This window comes from Hemiscyllium ocellatum, chromosome 7 (genome assembly GCF_020745735.1).
Source record: "Hemiscyllium ocellatum isolate sHemOce1 chromosome 7, sHemOce1.pat.X.cur, whole genome shotgun sequence".
NCBI classification, from domain to species: Eukaryota; Metazoa; Chordata; class Chondrichthyes; order Orectolobiformes; family Hemiscylliidae; genus Hemiscyllium; species Hemiscyllium ocellatum.
The window spans coordinates 51,785,195-51,806,982 of NC_083407.1; the positions used below are offsets into that span (position 1 = coordinate 51,785,195).

The window sequence follows — 21,788 nt, forward strand, 5'->3', positions numbered from 1 at the left end:
TCAGTGTAGTGCACGTAGGTGGAAACTGCTGAGACAGAATAAAGGAAGTGAAGACAGTTCCAATATATATATTTGTGTTAAGGGCTTCCAATTTAAGTTTTAACCAGCATGCCAGTATAGTAAAAATCTTTCATACACTTTGCGATAATGTACACTCCTTGGCAAACACAATGCAAAATATTTGCATTACAAAGTTCCAATTACATTTTTCGCCACAGCATTTATTTGATAAGTTATCCATTTTACTTTTAGGTTACCAACTTCATTTAATTTAATGATTCTCGCAACAGCTTATAAGCCTGGCATCGGATAGGAATCGCCTAGATTATTTCAACATTCAGTACTTAGATTGTAGAATAATATGTTCTTTAAATATCTTGGTGTCTAATATAGGCCAGAATTTTACACCCCATGGGAGGGAGCCAACAGTCGTGGTGAGGCTATTGGAAGGTTATACTGTGCCTGTCACCTCCCCACTACTGCAACTATTTTAACATTTGGAGGAAATAGTTAAGGGGCAGTCTGACCACTGTAAACTCAACTAAGAGTCAAAGAAGGGCCCACTGCTTATATTTTAATAATAATGCAGGAATGTTCATGCCACATAGACAGGCTACCACACTGGCATTGATAGACTGACTGCTGGTTTGTATAGGGCAGTGGGAGTCCTCCTATTTGGGCAATCTCACCATAGAGAGTTTGAATTGTTATAACAATACATAAATGTTTTCTCCCCTCATTAGATTCCTGGTTGCAGTCCATGCCATTATGGTTGATACATGCAGAAATCCATCATCATGTTGCAAACCATACAAATCAAGGGACTGACATATCCATATGAGTGAAAGGCATTTTGGCAACTAGTAAAGGAAGGTGGTGGTGACTGCTGGCGTTCGATCATCTGACCATCCCAGGCTGTTACTGCAATAGGATCCTAGATCAAGCCATTTTCAGCTGCTTTATCAAAGACTTACTCTCTATCATATGATCAGTACTGGTTTGCTTGCTGATGACTACACCTTTTTCAATACTGTTAGCATCTCCTCAGATACTGAAGCAGATATGTACAAATGCAGAGTGACCCAAGCAATGTTCCAGTTTTGATTGACAAATGATAAATAACATTTGCACCACAAAAGTATCAGGGAATGTCCAAATGCAAAAAAAAGAATCTAACCATCTCCTTTGAAATCTATTGCTAAGACCCCAATGTTGCCATTAACCAGATACTAACTGGACCTGCAAATAAATACTGAGGCTACAGGTGCAATTTCGAGGCTAAGCATTAGAGATCACATCAAAACCTCTGAAAATTCCAACAGGGTAAATTCAGGAATATTCCTGATGACTGGAAAGTCCAGAACCAGACGTCATAGTCAAAGGATATGGGTAGGCCATTCAGTACTGAGATGAGGAGAAATTCCTTCACTCCAAGAATGGTAGGCCTGTGTAATTCTACCACAGAAAATAGTTAAGCCCAAACCATTGAATGTTTTCAAGGGAGTATTAGATAGAGTCTTAGAACTAAAAAAGATCAAAGGTTATGGTGGGGAGCAAGTCGAACAGAGTAATGTTTGGATGTTCAGCCAAGATTGTATTAGATGGCAAAGCATGCCCACAAAGCCAAATGGCTGACTCCTGCTATTTTCTGTGTAATTCCGAAACAAGCAACTCAACTTCTCCCATCAAAGACTGTCCACCATCTAAAAGGCACAAGTCAGAAGTATGATTGAATACTCTTCACTTGCCTGGATGAATGCTGCTCCAACAACCCTCAAGAAGCTCAACACCACTCAGGCAACAAAAGCCATTTCAGTTAGCATTCCATCCACATCATTAAAGACGCACTCCCTCCATGACCAACATACAGTGCCAACACTATGTACCAAGTACAAGATGCAATGCAGCATCTCACCAATCCTCTTTCAGCAGCACTTAGCAAGCCCAAATTCTTCACCATCTCAAAGGATAAAGGCAGCAAACACAGGAACATCACCACCTGCAAGCTCACTTCCAAGTCATTGACTAACCTGGTTTGGTTCTAATTTGTCTTTCTTTCAGTGTCATTGGCCAAAAGTCTGAAACTCCATTCCTAATAACACCTAATGAATACCTGCATTAAATGAACTGCTATGGTTCAAGATGATGATTTCATCGTCGTACTGAGACCCCAATTAGGGATGAACAAAAAAATCTTGCCAGTTGTGCTCCCATAGTATGAAAATATCAAAGAAAAAAATTTCCATGCCATTATTTTGTAAAACTGTCGAGGATGGTGCTTTGGTCAAATAATGTTGCAAAACAAAATTGATCACCGGAAGCTGTAAATGATCACAAAGATTCCAAGGAGCAGAGCCAATTGTTATCCAAGGTTAGATCCTGATGAGAGATGGTGTGGAATGTTGGTGGATCATTTGTCAGATCCAGAAAACCAGGAGGATATAACTAGTGGTATAGAGTTGGATGGATTTGCAGTGGAGGAGTGCTGTGTTTAATCTGTCTTTAATGTAGTCCTTAGTTGATCAGTCTTCATGCTGCCACAAGATTGAGAATTTGGGAGTTCTGTACGACACTACTGAAAGGCTACTTCCTTCAACAGTACTGTCTCCATTCTTAGAATGCTGCATCTCAGTACCTACCTTACCTAAGTGCAGAGAGTTAAAAAAACTCATTTATTTATGCGCTATTTGCATTATATTTTTCTCTGGGACACCATTTTCTAAAGTAGATTATTCCATCTTCTGATGTTACATCATCTTATATATCATCATTCATTAACATGCATTTTCATTAAGTAAGATCATAAATAACCCTGCACATTGCCCCCAGGTTTCTCTCAATTTCAACTGTTTCACCACTTAGATCAGAGAATCCCTACAGGGTTGAAATAAGCCATTCAACCCATTGAGTCCATACTGACCCTCCAAAGAGCATCCCTCCCAGACCCAACCCTCACCCTTTCTCCCTAACCCCACATTTCCCCATGGCTAATCCACCAAGCCTGCACATCCCTGGACATGATGGACAATTTAGCATGATCAATCCACCTTACCTGCACTGGACTGTGGGAGGAAGCAGAGCACCTAGTTTCTTTAAACAATTGACATTCTCACTTCATATTCACCCCACCACCACTATCCATATCACCTCAAAGTCCAAACATCAGGTGGCAAGTCTTTTTTTTCCTTTTGAGTCAGTACTCTAGACTGAGGAGACTCTAAATCTCCTGGTTATATATTTTTTTCAGCACAGAGTCAGTCCCTTAAACTGAGGAGACTCTAAATCTCCTGGGGTTTTTTCCCCCACACAACCACCCTATTTTTAGGAGGCAAGTCTTTGTGGAACTTTCACAGCTTGCCCTAATCTTGTCCTCATTATTGCTGAATTAAGACAATAGTTGTTTGTAGCAGGACTGTTTGAACTGAGAGGTGGGTGATCTAGTTCTGTTATCATTTTCCCACATTTCATAGCAGTTGTACATGCTTTTGTTGCTTCAGTATTGTTGGAAATGCTTCTTCTACAATTTGCACATGCATCTCTCTCAGGGACTTTTTCATTTTCAAACTGCTGCATCTGGAGCAGTGACTCAACTGGTATAGCCACCAAGCTTCAGTGGATTTCTGCTTGAGATAAATCTTCTAATATTTTATCCTTGCAATATTCTGCTGATGCTTCTTGCAAATCCTGGTCTGTACTTCTCCAGCACCACTCCAATCTAGACTCTGGTTTCCAGCATCTGCAGTCATTGTTTTTACCTCGAACATAGAGCAAATTATAGTCACTGTCAGAATATCTATACTGATGCAACACTTAGTTGATCACTCCTTATGGCTGCCATCAGGTATAGGACTCAGGATTCATAATTGTGTTGCTGAGATACTGCTTTCTAAGACTACCATCTCTCCACTCTGGATGTACCCTTTCTGTCTCATGTCACTAACATAGGCAGTTGCATAAGCAGCAGGACCAATAAAACATATCAGGCTCTTGCTCATTGAAACAAGGAGCTAGAGAATACTGCCAGTTGACCTCAGCAAGAAGAAAGGTGATCACTCATGAACTAAGAGTGATACAGAATCAGATATAGGACATGGGTTTAGAAGTTAATGGAAAACCTAAAACAAAATCCTGCAGCTGCTGGCAATCAAGAACAGAAGCCCTCCTTAAATATTTCCAACATGTGCTGTTTTTTCCTCTTTGAACTTATTGGAAATGTTGGCATTGCAGTTGACAAATGATTAGATGAGAGTTTTAATGGCATTGCAGGTGAAGTACAGCTGGGGTTAGTGAACAGTGGTGGGGATAGTCAGTCTTGGTGACAAGTTGGATACATTTGAAGCTCAGCTCAGAATCAAGTGGGACACCATGTTTTTACATAGCTCCCCAGCTTGAGTAGGACTATGATTTGGGCTTGAAAATAAGTTGAAAGGTACAAAAATGGTAATGGGGGAAATGTGTATGACAACTATTCCAAGTGTAAGGGAATGCATGTAAAAAGCAAAAAGAGGAAAACAAACTAACTGAGAGAAAAATAAGGAAAAGAGACGACTCTGAATTTTGTCCAGAAGCAACACTACGAGAGATGAACTTGTATATTTTTAATTCCCAGAAATGTATAACTTCAGACGCTTTACATAAAATCTGGAGGATATTTTTACCATCTGATTTTTGTTTAATAACTTTGAATATCATAGTGACATTACTGCCATCTAGAGGAAAATAGTATAATTTTTCCACTTCCAAAGTTATGTTGGAAAAATAAGCAAATAAATATTGCATTGTTCAAAGGTCTTGATCTCTCTCAGACTGAAACCTTAAAGTCTTGTTTAACTCATAATGGGAAGCTGCTGGAAATAGCCACCAGTCCAAGGTAGGATTGGGATTTGGAGGCGCGGTGGCACAGTGGTTAGCACTGCTGCCTCACAGCGCCTGTAGACCCGGGTTCAATTCCCGACTCAGGCGACTGACTGTGTGGAGTTTGCACGTTCTCCCCGTGTCTGCGTGGGTTTCCTCCGGGTGCTCCGGTTTCCTCCCACAGTCCAAAGATGTGCGGGTCAGGTGAATTGGCCAAGCTAAATTGCCCGTAGTGTTAGGTGGGGGGTAGGTGTAGGGGTATGGGTGGGTTGTGCTTCGGCGGGTCGGTGTGGACTTGTTGGGCCGAAGGGCCTGTTTCCACACTGTAAGTCTAAGTATGTTAACTGCCAAGTACCTCACTTGAGAGCCAGAGCTGTTTCTGGCTGCTGGCTGTCAGGAATGGTCAAAAATTGGGTATCCCAAAAGCCAGAAAGAGTCTGCCAGCAGTAAGGTAAGTCATGGAAAGGCAGGGATGTCTGTTTCACGTGTGGCATGAAAGGGCATGGTCGGAATAGCAGATTTCCCTAAGAAATCTTTCAACAGCTGGAATAGGACTTTTATTTTTCCCAGACTTTGTGAGGATTTTTAAAAAGTACCTTAATGGGCTTGGCTGCTTTCCTGATACATCGTGGGCAGCTCAGGAATAGTTTAAAATGACAATAGCATCCCCTGTACATAACGGGATCTTCTCCTTTATTTATAAGTGAGTTTGCGATCGAAGCCCAACAGGAAGCTTATTGGCATGAACAGATTGGGCAATGGAGCCATTTCATTTTAACTGCTCCAGCACTCCTTTTCTGTCAATAGGGGAGTTGAAATTCTCCCTCAATTCTACCAGAATTATTTAAGCCTTCTCTCCCTCTTTTCCAACAAACTAACTTCTGGGTCAATTGTACCTTTCAAGACAGTAAGTTTTCAAGAAGTTTGGATTCAAGTAAATAGATTTCAGTGTGAATAGAGAATGGCAAAGACAGACTCAAAAGACTGAATGGTCTATGAACATCCTGTGTACCCGAGAAAAAAGTTTTAAAAAATCTTATATTGTAAATAATATGCGATCATATATTTTCTGGTTGAATTATAATTATTTTTTCAGTAACTGTCAACCTGACAATGGAAATCTTTATCAACAATAAAGATAAATTGGGTTAACCTAAAAGTATTGATCATTTTGACATTATTCCATTTCTGCACCCTACAGGTTCTATCCTTGGGAGCTGACGTTTTACCAGAATACAAGCTTCAAACTCCTCGCATCCACAAGCTCACCATCCTACATTATAGTCCTTTCAAGGCTGTGTGGGACTGGCTAATTCTGCTACTAGTAATTTATACAGCAATCTTCACTCCCTATTCTGCAGCCTTTTTACTTAATGACAGGGAGGAACAAAAGAGAAGAGAGTGTGGATACTCCTGCAGCCCATTGAATGTTGTAGATTTAATAGTGGATATTATGTTCATTATTGATATTCTAATAAACTTCAGAACAACATATGTAAATCAAAATGAAGAAGTGGTTAGTCATCCAGCAAAAATTGCAATTCATTACTTCAAAGGCTGGTTCCTCATTGACATGGTTGCTGCTATACCTTTTGACCTGCTGATTTTTGGATCTGGGTCAGATGAAGTAAGTCTTAACTACTACAATTAGCTTCATATTTATAGAAAATAAAATTCTAAAAGCATCAGAATGTTTAGAATTTCAAGATGAAGGGTAAAAAGTATTTTCTTTGTCTGAGATTGGCTTAGCTTTTCCACTCAGTAAAGTATCTAAATTTACTATTCACTGTGAACAGGAGGAAAAGTGTGGTGTTATTTGCTGGTGTTACAAGTAAAATTTGTGAAATCAGAAACCTAGCTATATTATATTTTATGTCCTAATCGATGGGTTGGCATGTATTATTTAAAGTAACTTTTAACTTAATCAGGTAGGTTCCTCTTTTCTTCCCTCACAGCTCCATGTGCGTCCCTCCCGAAGCTCAGCGCTCGGTCGCAGAGGATGACCCCCTAGAAGAGGACCGCTCCGCCGGTCTAGGGTATATGACGTAGCTACACTCCCCTGCTAGGTCAAACCTCTAAGACGATTTGTAGGATGACGTAGGGAAGTCAAGCTCAAGACTTCAGACACATCCAAATCAGGCACTGCATGTGGCAGTCTGCCGTTCTTTAAAGGTGGGCGGCATGGTGGCACAGTGGTTAGCACTGCTGCCTCACAGCGCCTGAGACCCGGGTTCAATTCCCGACTCAGGTGACTGACTGTGTGGAGTTTGCACGTTCTCCCCGTGTCTGCGTGGGTGTGCTCCGGTTTCCTCCCACAGTCCAAAGATGTGCAGGTCGGGTGAATTGGCCATGCTAAATTGCCCGTAGTGTTAGGTGAAGGGGTAAATGTAGGGGTTGCGCTTCGGCGGGTCGGTGTGGACTTGTTGGGCCGAAGGGTCTGTTTCCACACTGTAAGTAATCTAATCTAATCATATTCAAGAAAAAAATTTTTTTTTTTTCTAGACTGGCATAAGAAAGTACCAAATTTACCACTTGAAGTTCAATTCAAAAGTAAAATGGTGCTAGCTGCAGATGGTTTATATCAAGAACTTAGATGTAAATGGTTTTAAGTCTGCTGTTAAATGTTTCAAATCTGTGACCCCTACAGCTTGGTTTAATGTGTCAGCAGCTGCAATCCTAAGGATGGAGTAGTGATGAGCACCAGAGTTTCTGAGGGCAAAATTGATCTTAATTCAAGGTTCTCCAGAATTAACTTTACTAAGCTAAAGAACCTTAAAGCTGAAAATGTGTTGCTGGTTAAAGCGCAGCAGGTCAGGCAGTGTCCAAGGAACAGGAAATTCGCCGTTTCGGGCATAAGCAGATCTCACTTTTTACTTAAAGAACCTTAAAGTCAAACTTACAATCCGACATAAAATTTAAGCAAACTTGAAACTCCCCTTTGTCTCCATGAACATGGAGAAATTCTTGAATACAAATAATATCCAAATTTGTTGGAACATTGGACACTTTCCCAGGATTAGGTATGTGCTCAACATTAGACTGTAGTAAATGAATAAGTGTTTGCTGTACCAATGCTATTAATGTTTACTACTGTGATCTACTTGAGTGATGGAATCAGGCTTAAAAACTCAATGCCCAACTTCTGTTCCAATGTCCTGGATGCTTTGGAATTTTCCAACTGTGGTTACAGCTACAGGTGAGCAATGACTCGTTCACCATCCTGTGAACTAAGCCACTTGTTGGAGTTTTGTCCTTCTTTTATTGTCATAGTATTGATATGGCTCATCTAGTTAACTTTTATAAATGGTGATCCCAAGAGGTTGATGTGAGGAACTTCATGATGGTGGTGACTGTGAAGGTTGTCAGCCCAAATATCATTACTAGCTTCTTGCACGTTGCCGTGGAATGCTCCGTTGAATGCATGATAATGAGTGCTAAAAATATGAAGAATTATCATTGGAGAAATAGCTGAATATTGTTAGGCTAAGGATGTTTTACTTAAAAAAAAACTCCTGATGCAATGTCCTTTGTGATGATTGGTCTTCAACAACTATAATGATTTCCTTTGCATCAAGTATGACTCCAACCACTGGAGATATTTCCTCTAGATGCATATAGATTTCAATGTTGGCACAGTTTCTTTGTGGCATACAAGCTGAATGCTGCTTTGGCCTCAAGACAAGTCATTATTATTTCTCCTCTGGCATTCACCTATTCTTCCAAAACAGGATAAAGGCTGTAACAAATTGTTTTGGCAGCTTCAATGTTTCAGTTGAGCAGACTTTTATTGAGTAACTATTGTTTGATGGCAGTTTAGATGTTTATTTCTACCATTTTGCACATAATTGCAAGAAGGCTGACAGATCAGTAATCGGTAGACTGATGGAGTTACATTGACCTTGCTTTTGGGATTGGGCATCTTCTGTTAGTTGGCTGTGATAAGGGGTGTGAAGGTGGTGGCAAATGATGTCTACCTTTGTTGTTTCAGAGCCCAATTGCCTTTGTTATTTACTGTTTACTCAACCATTTTTATTGTCATTGGAATGAACAAAATTAGCCCAATTAGAATTAGATTTTATTGTCATGTCTATTCAATATAGGAATTCAAGAGTACAGTGAAAAGTGTATAAAGTCACCATTCTCTGGTGCCATCTTAGTTACAGCACCAGAATTCTTTTCTTAAAAAGCAGAAGAAATAAAAGAAACAGAACCAAAAGGAGAAAAAAAATGCCCAGATCTTAAGGAAAGGAAAACATTCAGATGTTCTTAAAGTGCTGTCTCAAAAAAAGGTGTATGGAATGCTTTGCCGTCTGCGAGTCTCACATTGATTACCAGGAGTAGCCACATTCCTGCTGCTGCTGCTGCCAACTCAGGGGCTGGGAGGAGTTTTGTCATACAGCTACCACCCCCTCCGATTGCAAGGAGGAGTTTTGCCACCATTGCTGCTGCTGACCTGATTGCCAGGAGGAGTCACAAGCTTGCTGCTGCTGTTGCTGCTGCTGCTGCTGCTGCTGCTGCCTCTGATCACCAGGAGGTTGCTGCCATTGCGCGCATGGCCCACTCTCGTTGACATGCCAGTGACAACGGCCCCACCATAAAAGGCTTCCCTCTCCCAACGAATGCATTCTTATCATGCAAAGACAACCTGAAAGACTCAGCAGCACTTTGAAATCTGTACCTCGCAAAGATTCACCACTATCATTGAGTTCCTTTACCTCAGTTTTCTACATGTCCCAGGTTGAAACTACTTGTCTTCTAGAAAATTCATTTAGTTGATCATAATCTCCTTTTATGCCTGTAGCACCCTCATCCTGATACTGATTCAGCAGTTCTCTATCTCCAGTCTGGGCCCAGCTGCTTGGTCTCTTGCTAGACCCAGCCTCTGGGCCTCCTGCTAGCCATAGCCGCTATCCTGCCCCCCTGCTGCCAGTGTCAGGGGCCCCATGTTCCTTACCCTTAAGCCTGGCCCCTTCCTCCACAACAGCTTTCACCATCAGAGCCCCATTCAACCGCACCAGGGTGGAATTTCAGGAGGAAGTGGAGTAGGATTGCAATTATGGTCATTTTGGCTGATAGTTACATTGCAAGCATTTCAGCCAGCCTCCCGATTGCAGTCTCTGCAGTTCGGCTTTACGTCCTACCGACTCTCCAATCTGAAGCAGGTATCCTGCAAACATCCACGGTCAACTTCAAAGTTAACGTCCATACATGGTATCCCCACAGAAAATAACAATTGAGATTTTCCAATGTCACTCCAGAATCATTTGCATAATATTTAAATGTTCTGTCCGAAATATGGAGCAACATTCCTGCAATACCAGGGAATGACCTATCAAGTGAAAGCAAGCTAGAGGTACTCTGTTGTAAGACTCCTTTTTGGAAACTGATAGTCGGGGTATTAGGCTTCAATGTCTCCTGTCAAGATGGGATCAGCTAGGTAAAAACAATGACTGCAGATGCTGGAAACCAGATTTTGGATTAGAGTGGTGCTGGAAAAGCACAGCAGTTCAGACAGCATCCAAGGAGCAGGAAAATCAACGTTTTGCCCAAAACAGATTTTCCTGCTCCTTGGATGCTGTCTGAACTGCTGTGCTTTTCCAGCATCATTCTAATCCAGAAAGATGGGATCAACTAACCAGTGCTGAGTGATTTTGCAGATGTATGCCAAAGTGGCACTCGTATAAATGCAGAATGAAATGCACTTCTATAATGCTTTTCATTTATTCTTTCAATATGGATGATCAAACTGACTAATTTATCTAAATGAAAATGGTGAATGGCAGAGAAAGGTGGTGCCACTGGAGGAAGAGGGAAAATTCCTGCTCAACATTGTGGGAATGGATGAGTTTGTGTTGTACTTGGAACACAATGTGTAGAGCTGCATCTAGAATTTTCCAGTTGATTTGAAATGAACACTGCAGCTTAGCTTGTTAATTTTGCAACGTGATGGATTTTCTTGCCATTTTGGTGGACGGGTTTCAGCAACAATATCAATTGTTCACCATCTTGGTTGGTATGAATGTCATTTGTGCTGTTTAGCCAAATTTTAATTTACATATCGAGTGCAAATAATACATATAACATCACTGTCAGAGGAGTGGATGAAGATACTTGCTTTGCAGTATTGTTGCTGGTCTCTAACTCTGGTCTCCTCAAATGTTGTGGTTTCTTGTTGACAGAGACTTGTACATCTGGATCTATCCAGCAATGCTTTTTTTCCCGATGTAGTGGGAACTACTTTCAATCTCAGCAATGGGCTTTTAGCACATCTTTGTATTTCAGTTTGGGGCATCCTATGGTACAGGTTCCTGTACTCAGCAGGATGTAGAATATCACTGTGCTGAATTCCGCCATGCTAACCATATTTCTGACTGAGGAATGCTGATGTGCCTCATCAGCTATCTTCCTTGTTACCAATACAATCAACAAAGGCGACATAATGCTTCAGTTCTGATTGCCATCCATGTTTTTAGTCACGCACTCATGTAAAACAAAAAAAATTGAACAGTACAGCACAGGAATAGGCCCTTCAGCACACCATGTCTGCTCAGACTATGATGCCATTTTAAACTAATCCCATTTGTTGTACATGGTCCATATCTGTTGTCTGCCTGTTTATATGTCTGTGTAAATCCCTTTTAAACATTGCTGTTGTATCTACTTGTACCATCTCCACTGGCAGCAAGTTCCAGGATTCTTCCGCCTTCTGTGTAAAAAACCAGTGATGCATATCTCTTTTAAACTTACCCCCCCCCCCACCTTAAACCTATGCCCACTACTAAATGATATTTCCACCCTGAGAAAAGACTCCAGATATCCACTCTAAAACAAATGTTTTATACAGCTGCAACATAACTTGTAGACTTTTATACTCAATGTCCTGACTGATGAAGGTAAGCATGCCATACAGCGTCTTTAACACTTTATCTATTAATGTTGTCATTTTCAGGGAGTTGTGGAGTTGCACCCCAAGATCTCTCTGTACATTAATGTTCCTAAGGGTCCTATCATTTACTGTATATTTTCCCCTTACATTTAATCTCCCAAAATACATCACCTCACACCTGTATGAATTAAGCTCCATTTCTCCACGCATCTTTCCAACTAATCTATATCCCGCTGCATCCTTTGACAACCTTCCGCTCAATCCACAATTCCACCAGTTTTCATGTTGTCTGCAAGCTTATTAATCAGACCATCTAAATCATTTATATATATATTACAAGGTCTCAGCACTGATCCTTATGGAATATCATTAATCACAGACTTCCAGTCAGGAAAACACCCCTCCACAACTACCTGCTGTCTTCTCTGACTCAAGCCAATTTTGTATCACTGTGACTTTGACTCTAAGACTCTATGATTCTTTCAGAATGGAAATAAACCCTTTGATCCAACTCATTCAATCCAACCAGGTATTTCAAACGTAACTAGTCCCATTTGACTGTATTTGGTCCATATCCCACTAAACTTTTCCTGTTTGTGTATCTGTCCAAAGTTTCCCCTCAGGTCCCTATAAAGCCATTCCCTTGTCACCTAAAATCTATACTGTCTAGTTTTGGACTCCCCTACCTTTGGAAAAAGACCCTGGTTATTCATTGTTTCTATAATAATTGCCTCTAACAATTTTATAAACCTCTATAAGGTCGTCCTCAGCGTCCGATGTTATAACAACAGACAAATCTAATATACTTAAATTGGAAACAATAACTGAAAGCTTTTTTCACAAGTTTCTCTCTATGATACGTTACTCTTGACCAAGAACCTAACTTCAAATGTTTTGCTGTTGCACAATTCAAAGCATTTTGCTTTCATGCACTGACTCACTTAATTTTCTGGAGCTGATGGAAAAGGGTCAATCTTGGCATTGAAAATATTCACATCATATCAAAGGGACATGAGGAACAACACAATCAAACTCATAGTTTTAAAGTTGGAAGATTGGGATTGTTAATCCCACCTCAGGGTTTTGGAGTTTAGATGAAGAAGCTCCTAATTTGATCGACAATCACAAATGCAAGCTATTTGGCCCTCTCCCAACACTAAACCATTTTGTGGGCTCTCCAATGGTAACTGTCATGATCCCTTCCTTGAAAGATAACACTCATTGCATTCATGTTGAAGTGCTTTAAAGCTCTCCATTACTATAATATTGCTGTGATATAAGCAGTCAAAGACATAATTGGATTACAAATTATACAACAATTATGATATAAATGAGAACAAGTTAATGTTTAGACATTTGGAATGCGCTAAATTTCAACATTTCAACTATGCTCTAAAGTTCCTCCAGACTCAAAAACCACTGCGCCTTTGTTTTTCCCCTAACTTTCAGTGTTTTACTTAAAAATACAATTAATTTCGCAGAAGTTCTTCATTTTGCTTCCAAAGATACTCGGTGCCAAGAGTTTTGTTTGTTCATCCTTAATGCTGTTCTTTTACCAAATGGGAGTAATGACTGAATGCAGCATTTAACTAAGCTTTGAAGTCTCTGGAAAAGATGAGATACGGTCTGTTCTTTCCTGGTAATCAGTGCCAGGCCAACCTAGATGCACGTATTTAAAAGTATAAATACAGGTTCATCTGTATACTGAACCTGTGAGCAAATGAGGAAGAATGTCCAGTAACAGGTAGCATTTTGCTTCAGTACATTAATCTTCTGCACCAGCCTACCATGGGGCACCTTGTCAAATGCTTTAGGAAAATCCAGACAGACAACATCCTCTTCTTTACCCTCATAAAGCATCTTTGTCACTTCCTCAAAAACTCAATCAAATTTGTGAGGCAAGGACTCCCCGCACAAAGCCATGCTGACTTTGTATTAAGTTCATTCTTTACCAAATATGAGGAAATCCTGTCCCTAAGAATCTACTCCAATAATTTCCCTTCCACCGATGCACACTCAAAGATCTTTACATAGACGTGTATCTACAGGTCAGGATGGACTGCATCCTCTTCAATCTGCGAAGTTTGTAAATGCTAAGAATACAAAGAGATTTAAATAGACTTTTTAAATAGAATAGAGTTTTCCATGTGATGATGGAATTGTGCCATCTTTCTTCCAATATTCGTGTTCATGTCAGAGGAAATTATTCATGTACTAAAAAATGAGGCCTCATGGTGGGGTGTGCTGACTCTGAACTAGAAGCTTCATGTACAAGTCCCATTTTCTGACTTGTTGACCAAGGAAAATGCTTTCATAATTCAGCCAAACAGGTTAACTAGCATCTTGTAAATCCTTCCAAATATGCCAATGGAAAGTGGCTCGAGCAAGAAAGAGTAACATGTAACACGGTATGTTGTCATGGCAACTCAAGCTTTTGGGGGGGGAGAGGGGGGGTGGCGTTGCCTGTTAAATCAGTTGACGGAATTGCTAATGGGGATCAGATTGCTGTCAACACATAGGGTTTAATCCCCATTGTGACTGAGGTAGGACAAGGAGGCAGATCCTGAAACTATTTTTTGGTGGAGTTCATTCAGCCGAAGATCACAGAACACAAAATGACTCCTCACCAAAGCTGCATCCCACCAGTATGATGAAATAATGTGAGGTGGAAGGGTTCAGTGAAAGACATTTTCTATTTTTTATCTTTTATTTACTTAGGGAAAGTTTGCACTCAGTCTTTAGTGTGCTAAACTGACATATCTAAACTAAATTGTGTTGAAGTCATCCCTCATTGACGTGACAACCATATTAAACTATGAAGCTTTAACATGAAACCTTTTCTTAATGGCTTTGGAATTCCTTTTCAAAAGTTGATAAGACTCTTCATTTACTATCACCACAATTTTTAAAGTGATTTTGTGAAGTTCATGAGCTGTCACAGAGATTTCTTTTTGGTATGTGGTGAAACAGACTCTCTATAAAAAGCTGGCTCTGTCAGCTCAACTTCAGGCTGTTCATGTGACTCAAATCTTTTCATTCTGAACTTCACAAGAGAATACTACAACAGTCCACAATAGTTTGTGTCAGCATTCAATGCTTTGACAGTCTTATTTGCCAGCTGTGCTTCGAAAGGGCAGTAATATAAAATTAATATTACTTGCTGTGAAGAACAAATGGATATTTATTTTGGTCAATTTAAGTCTAAACTTCCAGCAGATATCATTTTGACAGCAATAAACTGTTGTTAACTCACCAATGAAGTTGACATTTCAGTTACAATTCAAGTAAAAAATATTGACTTTCTATAAACGGAATGTTCTTTCTGTGAATATTAGAGGTTAGCACTTTAAAAGGTACCACAAATAGAATTAATGTACAACTTGAGATATACTCAGAAATCACACACATTTTCCACATTAATACCCATAACTTTGACATTGCAGTGAGCGACATTTCTCTTAAGACTAGCCAGAGAGTAGAGATTTTGATTTATACCTCTCTAGAGTGATTGCCAGCCATAATGTGCGGCCATTTTAAGAAAGCACAGAAATGGGGCAAAGTTTATCCACTGCTTGGGAGGAAAAATCAGAGGCTGCAATTTCTCATGTGCACCCAACCAATTGGTTATTTACTCATGTTAACTGAAATCTGAACAGTCGATACATGCTTTCCAAAGATGTGCCGGTTAGGTGAATTGGCCATGCTAAATTGCCCACAGTGTTAGGTGCATTAGTCAGAAGGAAATGAGTCTGGGTGGGTTACTCTGCGGAGGATCAGTGTGGGCCAAATGGCCTGTTTCCACATTGTAGAGAATCTAATCCGTAGGGAATGTAATCTAATCTTAAACTGAAAAAGGCCAGAGAGCAAGTAAAAATTCTGCAAATCTTGCAATCTTATATAAAAGATTTAAAGATAAAGAAGAGTATTCCCAGTAATTTTGTAGCTACTGTTACACATTGGAACTGTAGCTATAGGTGGCTTCTACCCAGCCATCTAGATGATGTCAATTCCAAACATCAAACACAGAGCATTTAAATGATGACTCCAGATCCCCAATTGCTCCTCCAGATCTCCATCTTGGACACCACTAACTAACATGTCAGAACATGTTTCGTGGGCAAAAGGCACATGCAGACAATCAACTGATGTTGGCATCAGACATATACCAGCCTCTCTGCATCATTTGACCCACTTCCATGCTGCATTTTAGAGCGCACCAGCAGCTCTCATTGCCAGGGCACTTTGCACATAGGGTTAGATACCCATGTCATGGTACACCTCAGAGCTCCTCATTGATCTTGTAGTGCACTGCCTGGATGCTCACAACATCTCTGCCATGCCACGTCATGCCTTCTTTGCCACACCTTGCCTCTTTATGTTTCTCCCCCTCAGCCAGAGCTTAAAGGTAAATAGTCTTGCTGTGTTGGTGTGCTGATACAAAGCCATGCAGTTTCTCATAGTTGTCAATAGTGATCAGTTAAGAGGGTGAACATGTTTCTGAATATCATTATATTATTGCCAATCTCACTCTTCCACATGTGCCAGCAGCATATGCAGCTTGTCCTCCAACCAAATCATAGCTCAAAGTCTAACAGGAGTAGTCCTCAGTCAAGTCAAGCGAGATACCCTTCAGTCTGAGGTTCTGTTACAGTAAGTCAAGAGCAGCCTCTGATATCAGTCAAAGGTTTGGGTACAATCAGTTGGTTGCTTGGGACAGCCAGGGTCAGGAATCATCTGCAGTTTGGAGAGTGGGCCAGTGGAACCTGTCCAGGGAGTCATCATTTGGGGAGCTGTGCAAAGATCAGTCAGAAGACTGAACAGCTATCTATCCAATTTGGCCAAGGGGGCAAGCCATAGTTAGTCCTGGGAGTTCTTCCAGTAAAATGCAAGAGGAGATTAGAAGGAAGCTCAGCTATGGAGTTTGAAGGCAGTATGTAGGATGCAGAGGGAATTCGGATTGTGAAGGGAGGCAACTCAATATTTAAGTGGGTGGAGAAAGATGAAAAAGCATGGGAGGGAAAAGGGTAAGGCAGGAAACAGGGTCAGTAAGAGTTGGCATGACCCTGGCTTAGATGGCTATATCTTGGATCAATATGGCTATGGCTCAGAGGATAAAGTGTGGAGATAAATGCTGAAATAAATTATTTAGATGGGAACATCAAAGCTAATGAGGATGATGGCAAAGGCTACAGAGAATACTTTGGTGGGGTTAACCCAGAGTGAGATGCTAACAATGGAACTCACTGTGTTTCTTTCATGAAAATGTCCACTGCTCAAAATGGATGAAATGGCTGCCACCATAGCTCTTCTGAGAGGGAGGGGGTTCCACCTTTGTGCAATATGAGTTTCTTCAAAGGACAATCACAGTAATCAGACAGCGGAGGAAAGACTCATCTTAACATTAAATGTTACATGTGAATCTTAGGCGTTGACCTGTGTGTGGAGCCCAGATATTGGTCATAAATACTCTTGACCACATTGTGCAGCATCAGATGTCAATCCCACTAACGGCTGTGATGCACAAGTAATATATTGCGCTCTTGAAAGATTGGCCCTGATTGCCAAAGTAGCAGGCATTTTCTAACATCTGATGGCCAGCACACCTAAGACCATATTGTGTTTTGCTATTCTGCACATTCAATACTGTAGATGCAGCTATAAAATCATGTGCTCACATAGTTGACCAACAGTGAACATATGAACGTGGAAACATTTTCTCAATGCAATTATCACCCGTACCACCTATGCGCCCTCAGAGGGTCGTCGTTCTTTCCTTTCCATTTTTACTCCGTGCGGTCTCAGAATCCACAGCTAGAATAGAGGGAATCTGCCCTACCATTGACCCTATTGGCCTTAAACTTTTGTTCAGGTGACCATAGGACATTTATGTCTTGAGGGCCTAAACATGCTGAACGTGTCCTGGCCAAAGGCAGATGCACAGTGCTCAGCTTGAATTCCCGCTCGCCTAAGGGCAGCAGCAGAGTGGAGGTGGAAGTCCCAGCAATCTCTGGATTGTCCTGTGAGAAGATTTCTGAGGGGCCTGTATGTGTTTCCTCCTCCATCTGGGTCCCTCTTCTCCATATGATTTGCTGTTGGAATGGCTAAATTGATGGAATGCTAATTCACGTAAATATCCAGCAAGCATTGGATATGTTGTACCTGGGTCTGAATAGCAGCTGCAAACCTGTCTGTGAAGGCAACTAGATGTTCACATGCCACTAACAGGGTTGATGGAGTCCCTCAAACTTTGAGTCAATTTTCCGAGTCCCTGTGACAAAGCTGCCTGCTACTCATCCGTTTGCTTATAATTCCAATTACATTCAAAATTGCTGATACCATGACACCCTCACTTGTCTGGAGGTGTGGAGTTTGCTTTGCTTCCTTCTGCCTTCTGAGTGCCAGTGACCTAGGGCATTTCTTCCTTTACTAGTTACAGAGATGTAACAGGAATATTCTCACTATCAAGTGCGCCTGAATTTAATCTAGCTAACACAGTCAGCGAGGTGTCAGTAGCTGAGGGCACATGAAGTAGCAATGGACAATGCTTCTTTCTTAGTTGCCAGAACATGGAGATTTCAGCATTACTACATGGACGGTCACAGTCCTCATTGGCTAAGTCCAGGATCCTTTCCTTGAAGGGAGAAAAGATCTGAATGTTGTGCATCCTACCATCTGTCTTGGCTTTCTCTGCCCTCTTTTGGGCTTATTTCTCCTGGGAGTGAAACAATGGAAGGATTGAGTGGGATGAAGGTGGCTGGCTAAACTATTAGTGTTGGTCCAGGTGGGGGAAAGGTGATGAGGTGTCCAGAGTAAATGAGTAGGAACTGCAATTGCAATATAGGTTTTGTAAGATTGGGATGTTTGGATGCATGAGAGTAAAAGATAAACAGTGTTGCATGTGATAGTGAGAATGGTGAACAATAAGCCTTGGTGAGAGGTGGGGGACAATAGCAGAGATAGAGTGAGTGCATGGTCACAGAAAGAATAAGAACATATCCTCACAGAGCAGAAACATTATTGACCTTCATACAGTATTGCTGAGAATTCCTCAGGACCATAGATATGAAGCAGACTCAGGTAGCAACCTCAGACCAGGCTGGAAGGGTCAGGTGTCATGGCCTCCTCTGCCAATTGGGTAGAAAAGACTGTTCTCTTCTGCACCACCCCATCCAGCAGGACCTCCAGATTCCTGTAGGAAATTTCCCTGTGTCTGATATGCCTGTGCCAATGACAGGAATCTTGCAGCGTAGCTCAGACTGCCAGCACTTGATCAGGTGGACAACTGCATTTTACAATACTGCACGTATTTCTGCCTGCAGTAAGTAGGGATGATATGATGAGTGAAATCCCACAGAGGTGTGGTGCATAGCTAATAGGTGAATGTGGGAAGATGACATGAGACATCTTGTTTGGTCGCACAGAGTAAAATCTTTTGTGAAACTTGCCAAAATCAGTACTGAGAATTCTGGTAAAATTCAACCCTTAGTCACTGAGAAAGTAAACCTTAAATCTTTACATTTCTAGTAAAAGAAAGCATTATTTTATATTAATGTGATAATGTAACTCACAATATCGTATTATAAGCTTCTAAATGTTGTCTGTAGATCCCCTGGCCCACCAAGATGAGTGCACGTCATTTAGTCTGCCTGAAATGAAACTGAATTGATTAGTTACACTAAATAGTCAGAGGCCCCATGTTTTTGGATGGCAACCCACCATCGAAAACATTGACAGGGAATGTCATGCAAACAATATCGACAGCCCACAGTCATTGAACTCTCCATAGATCATTGAATAGCTAGAGGCGGGTGTTTGACTTTTCAGTTATCAGTCCCTCTTGAATTCTTTCTCATGTTAATTATGCAACGCTTACTGAAAGGATTTATCTCAAGAAAGAATTATGTACTTAAAAAGTTCAGAGAATCAGTTGTGATATGTACAATATTGTACGTGATTAAATGTGGATGAATTGAACATGACTCTTTTTGCCAAGAAAAATTGCGACGAAATTGTGAAAATGCTTTCATACACATAAAACTTTATTTTTATTCTTTCATGAGATGTTAACTTTATTGGCAAGGCCAGTATTTGTTGCCCATCCTTAATTGTCCTTGAGAAGGTGCGAGTGATCTAGCAATTTGAACCATTGTAGTCTGTGTCATACATGGGCATGAACAACACTATTTAGGGAGGGAGTTCCAGGATATTAACCTCATGACAGTGAAGGAATGCCGAGTCAGGATAATATGCATCTTTCAAGGGTACTTCTACTGTTGCTGTTTTCATGCATATGAGCTCTTGTCCTTCTAGGAAGGAGGTGTCATTGGTTTGCAAGATTCAGTTGAAAGAGCCTGTGGGAATGTTAGCAGTGTGTCTGGCAGATGGTGCATACTATGCCACTGTGCATCAGTGATTGAAGAAGTGACTGATTAAGATGGTGGATGGGGTGCCAAACAAACAGCTTGCATTTTCCTGGTTTCTGTTGAGCTTCTTGAGCATTCCATCATATTCATCACTTGGGCCTTGTAGATGGCCTCTTGTAACCACAGTATTTGTACGGCTAAATCAATTATATTTCAAGTTAATGGTAAGACACATGCCCCCCATCCCACCCCACCCCACCATCGAGTGAAAATGGTTATATCATCTCATGTTGGAGGTGATGCCATTACCTGGCATGTTTGTTATTTGAAACTTATAAGCCCTTCTGAATTCTGTAAAACCAGCGAAGAGATATTTTTGTTTAATTATTACTGCAAGAATTTTAACTCCACACATACTAAACTCAAAATATAACACATTCAAACAGTACCGAATATTTCCTATTTTATTTTTAAGGCAAAGGAGCAAAAATGTTACTCCTTGTCCCTGAAGAATTCTATCCATCATGGAAATTTTTTTTAACACAGATTAGATGTGCTCTTCTCAAGCAAAAGTTGAGAAAAGCAGCTTTTCAGTGCACATCTGTGGGTACACTGAATAACGGACAGCTCCAAAATAATGTGCACAGTAAGCATGAAGACACGCAAAACTAATCTTGCCAGATGATGATTGGGGCAAATAACAATCCTGCATAATGTGAAAATATGTCAGATGTAAACAGAATGATCAGATTGTGATATCAATCAGTGTGCAACACTGCTTTGATGCCAGCGGCGCCATTTTGAAACTCAACAATCCAACTAATACCCTCTTTTAAACTCACCACTGTGCAATGGTGCCATTAGTTCTGTTTAAAAGAATTATTAACTGCTTAGTTGCTAGTTGATTTCCACAACCCCCATGTACTCCAACCCATGCAATCATTATATTGTCCTCTCCTGATGCAAAGAGCCAATGCATTAGCATTGTCCAGATGCAGAACCAATGAAATAATCAGGATGCATGTATAGCAGTCAGTAGGTAGAAATTAGTTACTGCAAACCTTCTGCTGTTTCTGAAGTTTATCCAAAACCAAAGGGGTATGAAAGCAAGTAACAAGATACATGAAAGTGAAACACAAACTGAGAAGGATGAAGAAATTTAAGCAGCGAAATAATTACACAGTGCAGAATAACTTTCATGGGTTTTAAAGGCAATGATGATATCAAGGTAAATTAGTTTGAGAAAGATACCTGAATGACAGAGACTTATGTTTGAATAATGGACCTCCAAAGGAGCAACAAGGAAACATGATCAGACAAGTGAAAGATACAGTCAAAAAATGCCGAATATTGCTCAAGTGGGGCCTGGAGGGACTCAAGGTCAGTTACACATTTGCAAGTTCATTAACTGAAATAGGAACCCAGTGGAATTCAACAAGAACGATGGTGGTGGGAGAAGACACTTACACAAACTTCAGCCAATCTAGAGTATGGTGAAGGTATTGAAACAGTGAAGAGGACATTAAAAATCCTTCCTTCCAGTGAAGTAAGTTCATAGATGCTTGTACAGCATTTGGGAGAGAACAACTTAAGCAGGCAATATTAGAGTGGTGCTGGAAAAAACAGCAGATCAGGCAGCATCCGAGGAGCAGGAAAATTGAAGTTTCGGGCTTTTGTAGCACCAC

The 21,788-nt window shown here is 40.7% G+C and overlaps 1 protein-coding gene across 1 annotated transcript in view; it reads left to right on the forward strand.

The window, feature by feature from the left end:
* Nucleotides 1-21,788, forward strand: part of LOC132817349 (potassium voltage-gated channel subfamily H member 7-like) — a 457,758-nt gene that overhangs the window by 362,333 nt on the left and 73,637 nt on the right. Inside the window, exon 7 of the mRNA XM_060827757.1 lies at nt 6,056-6,481. Within this exon, the coding sequence (XP_060683740.1) occupies nt 6,056-6,481 (426 nt within the window). The remainder of the gene's footprint in view (nt 1-6,055; nt 6,482-21,788) is intronic.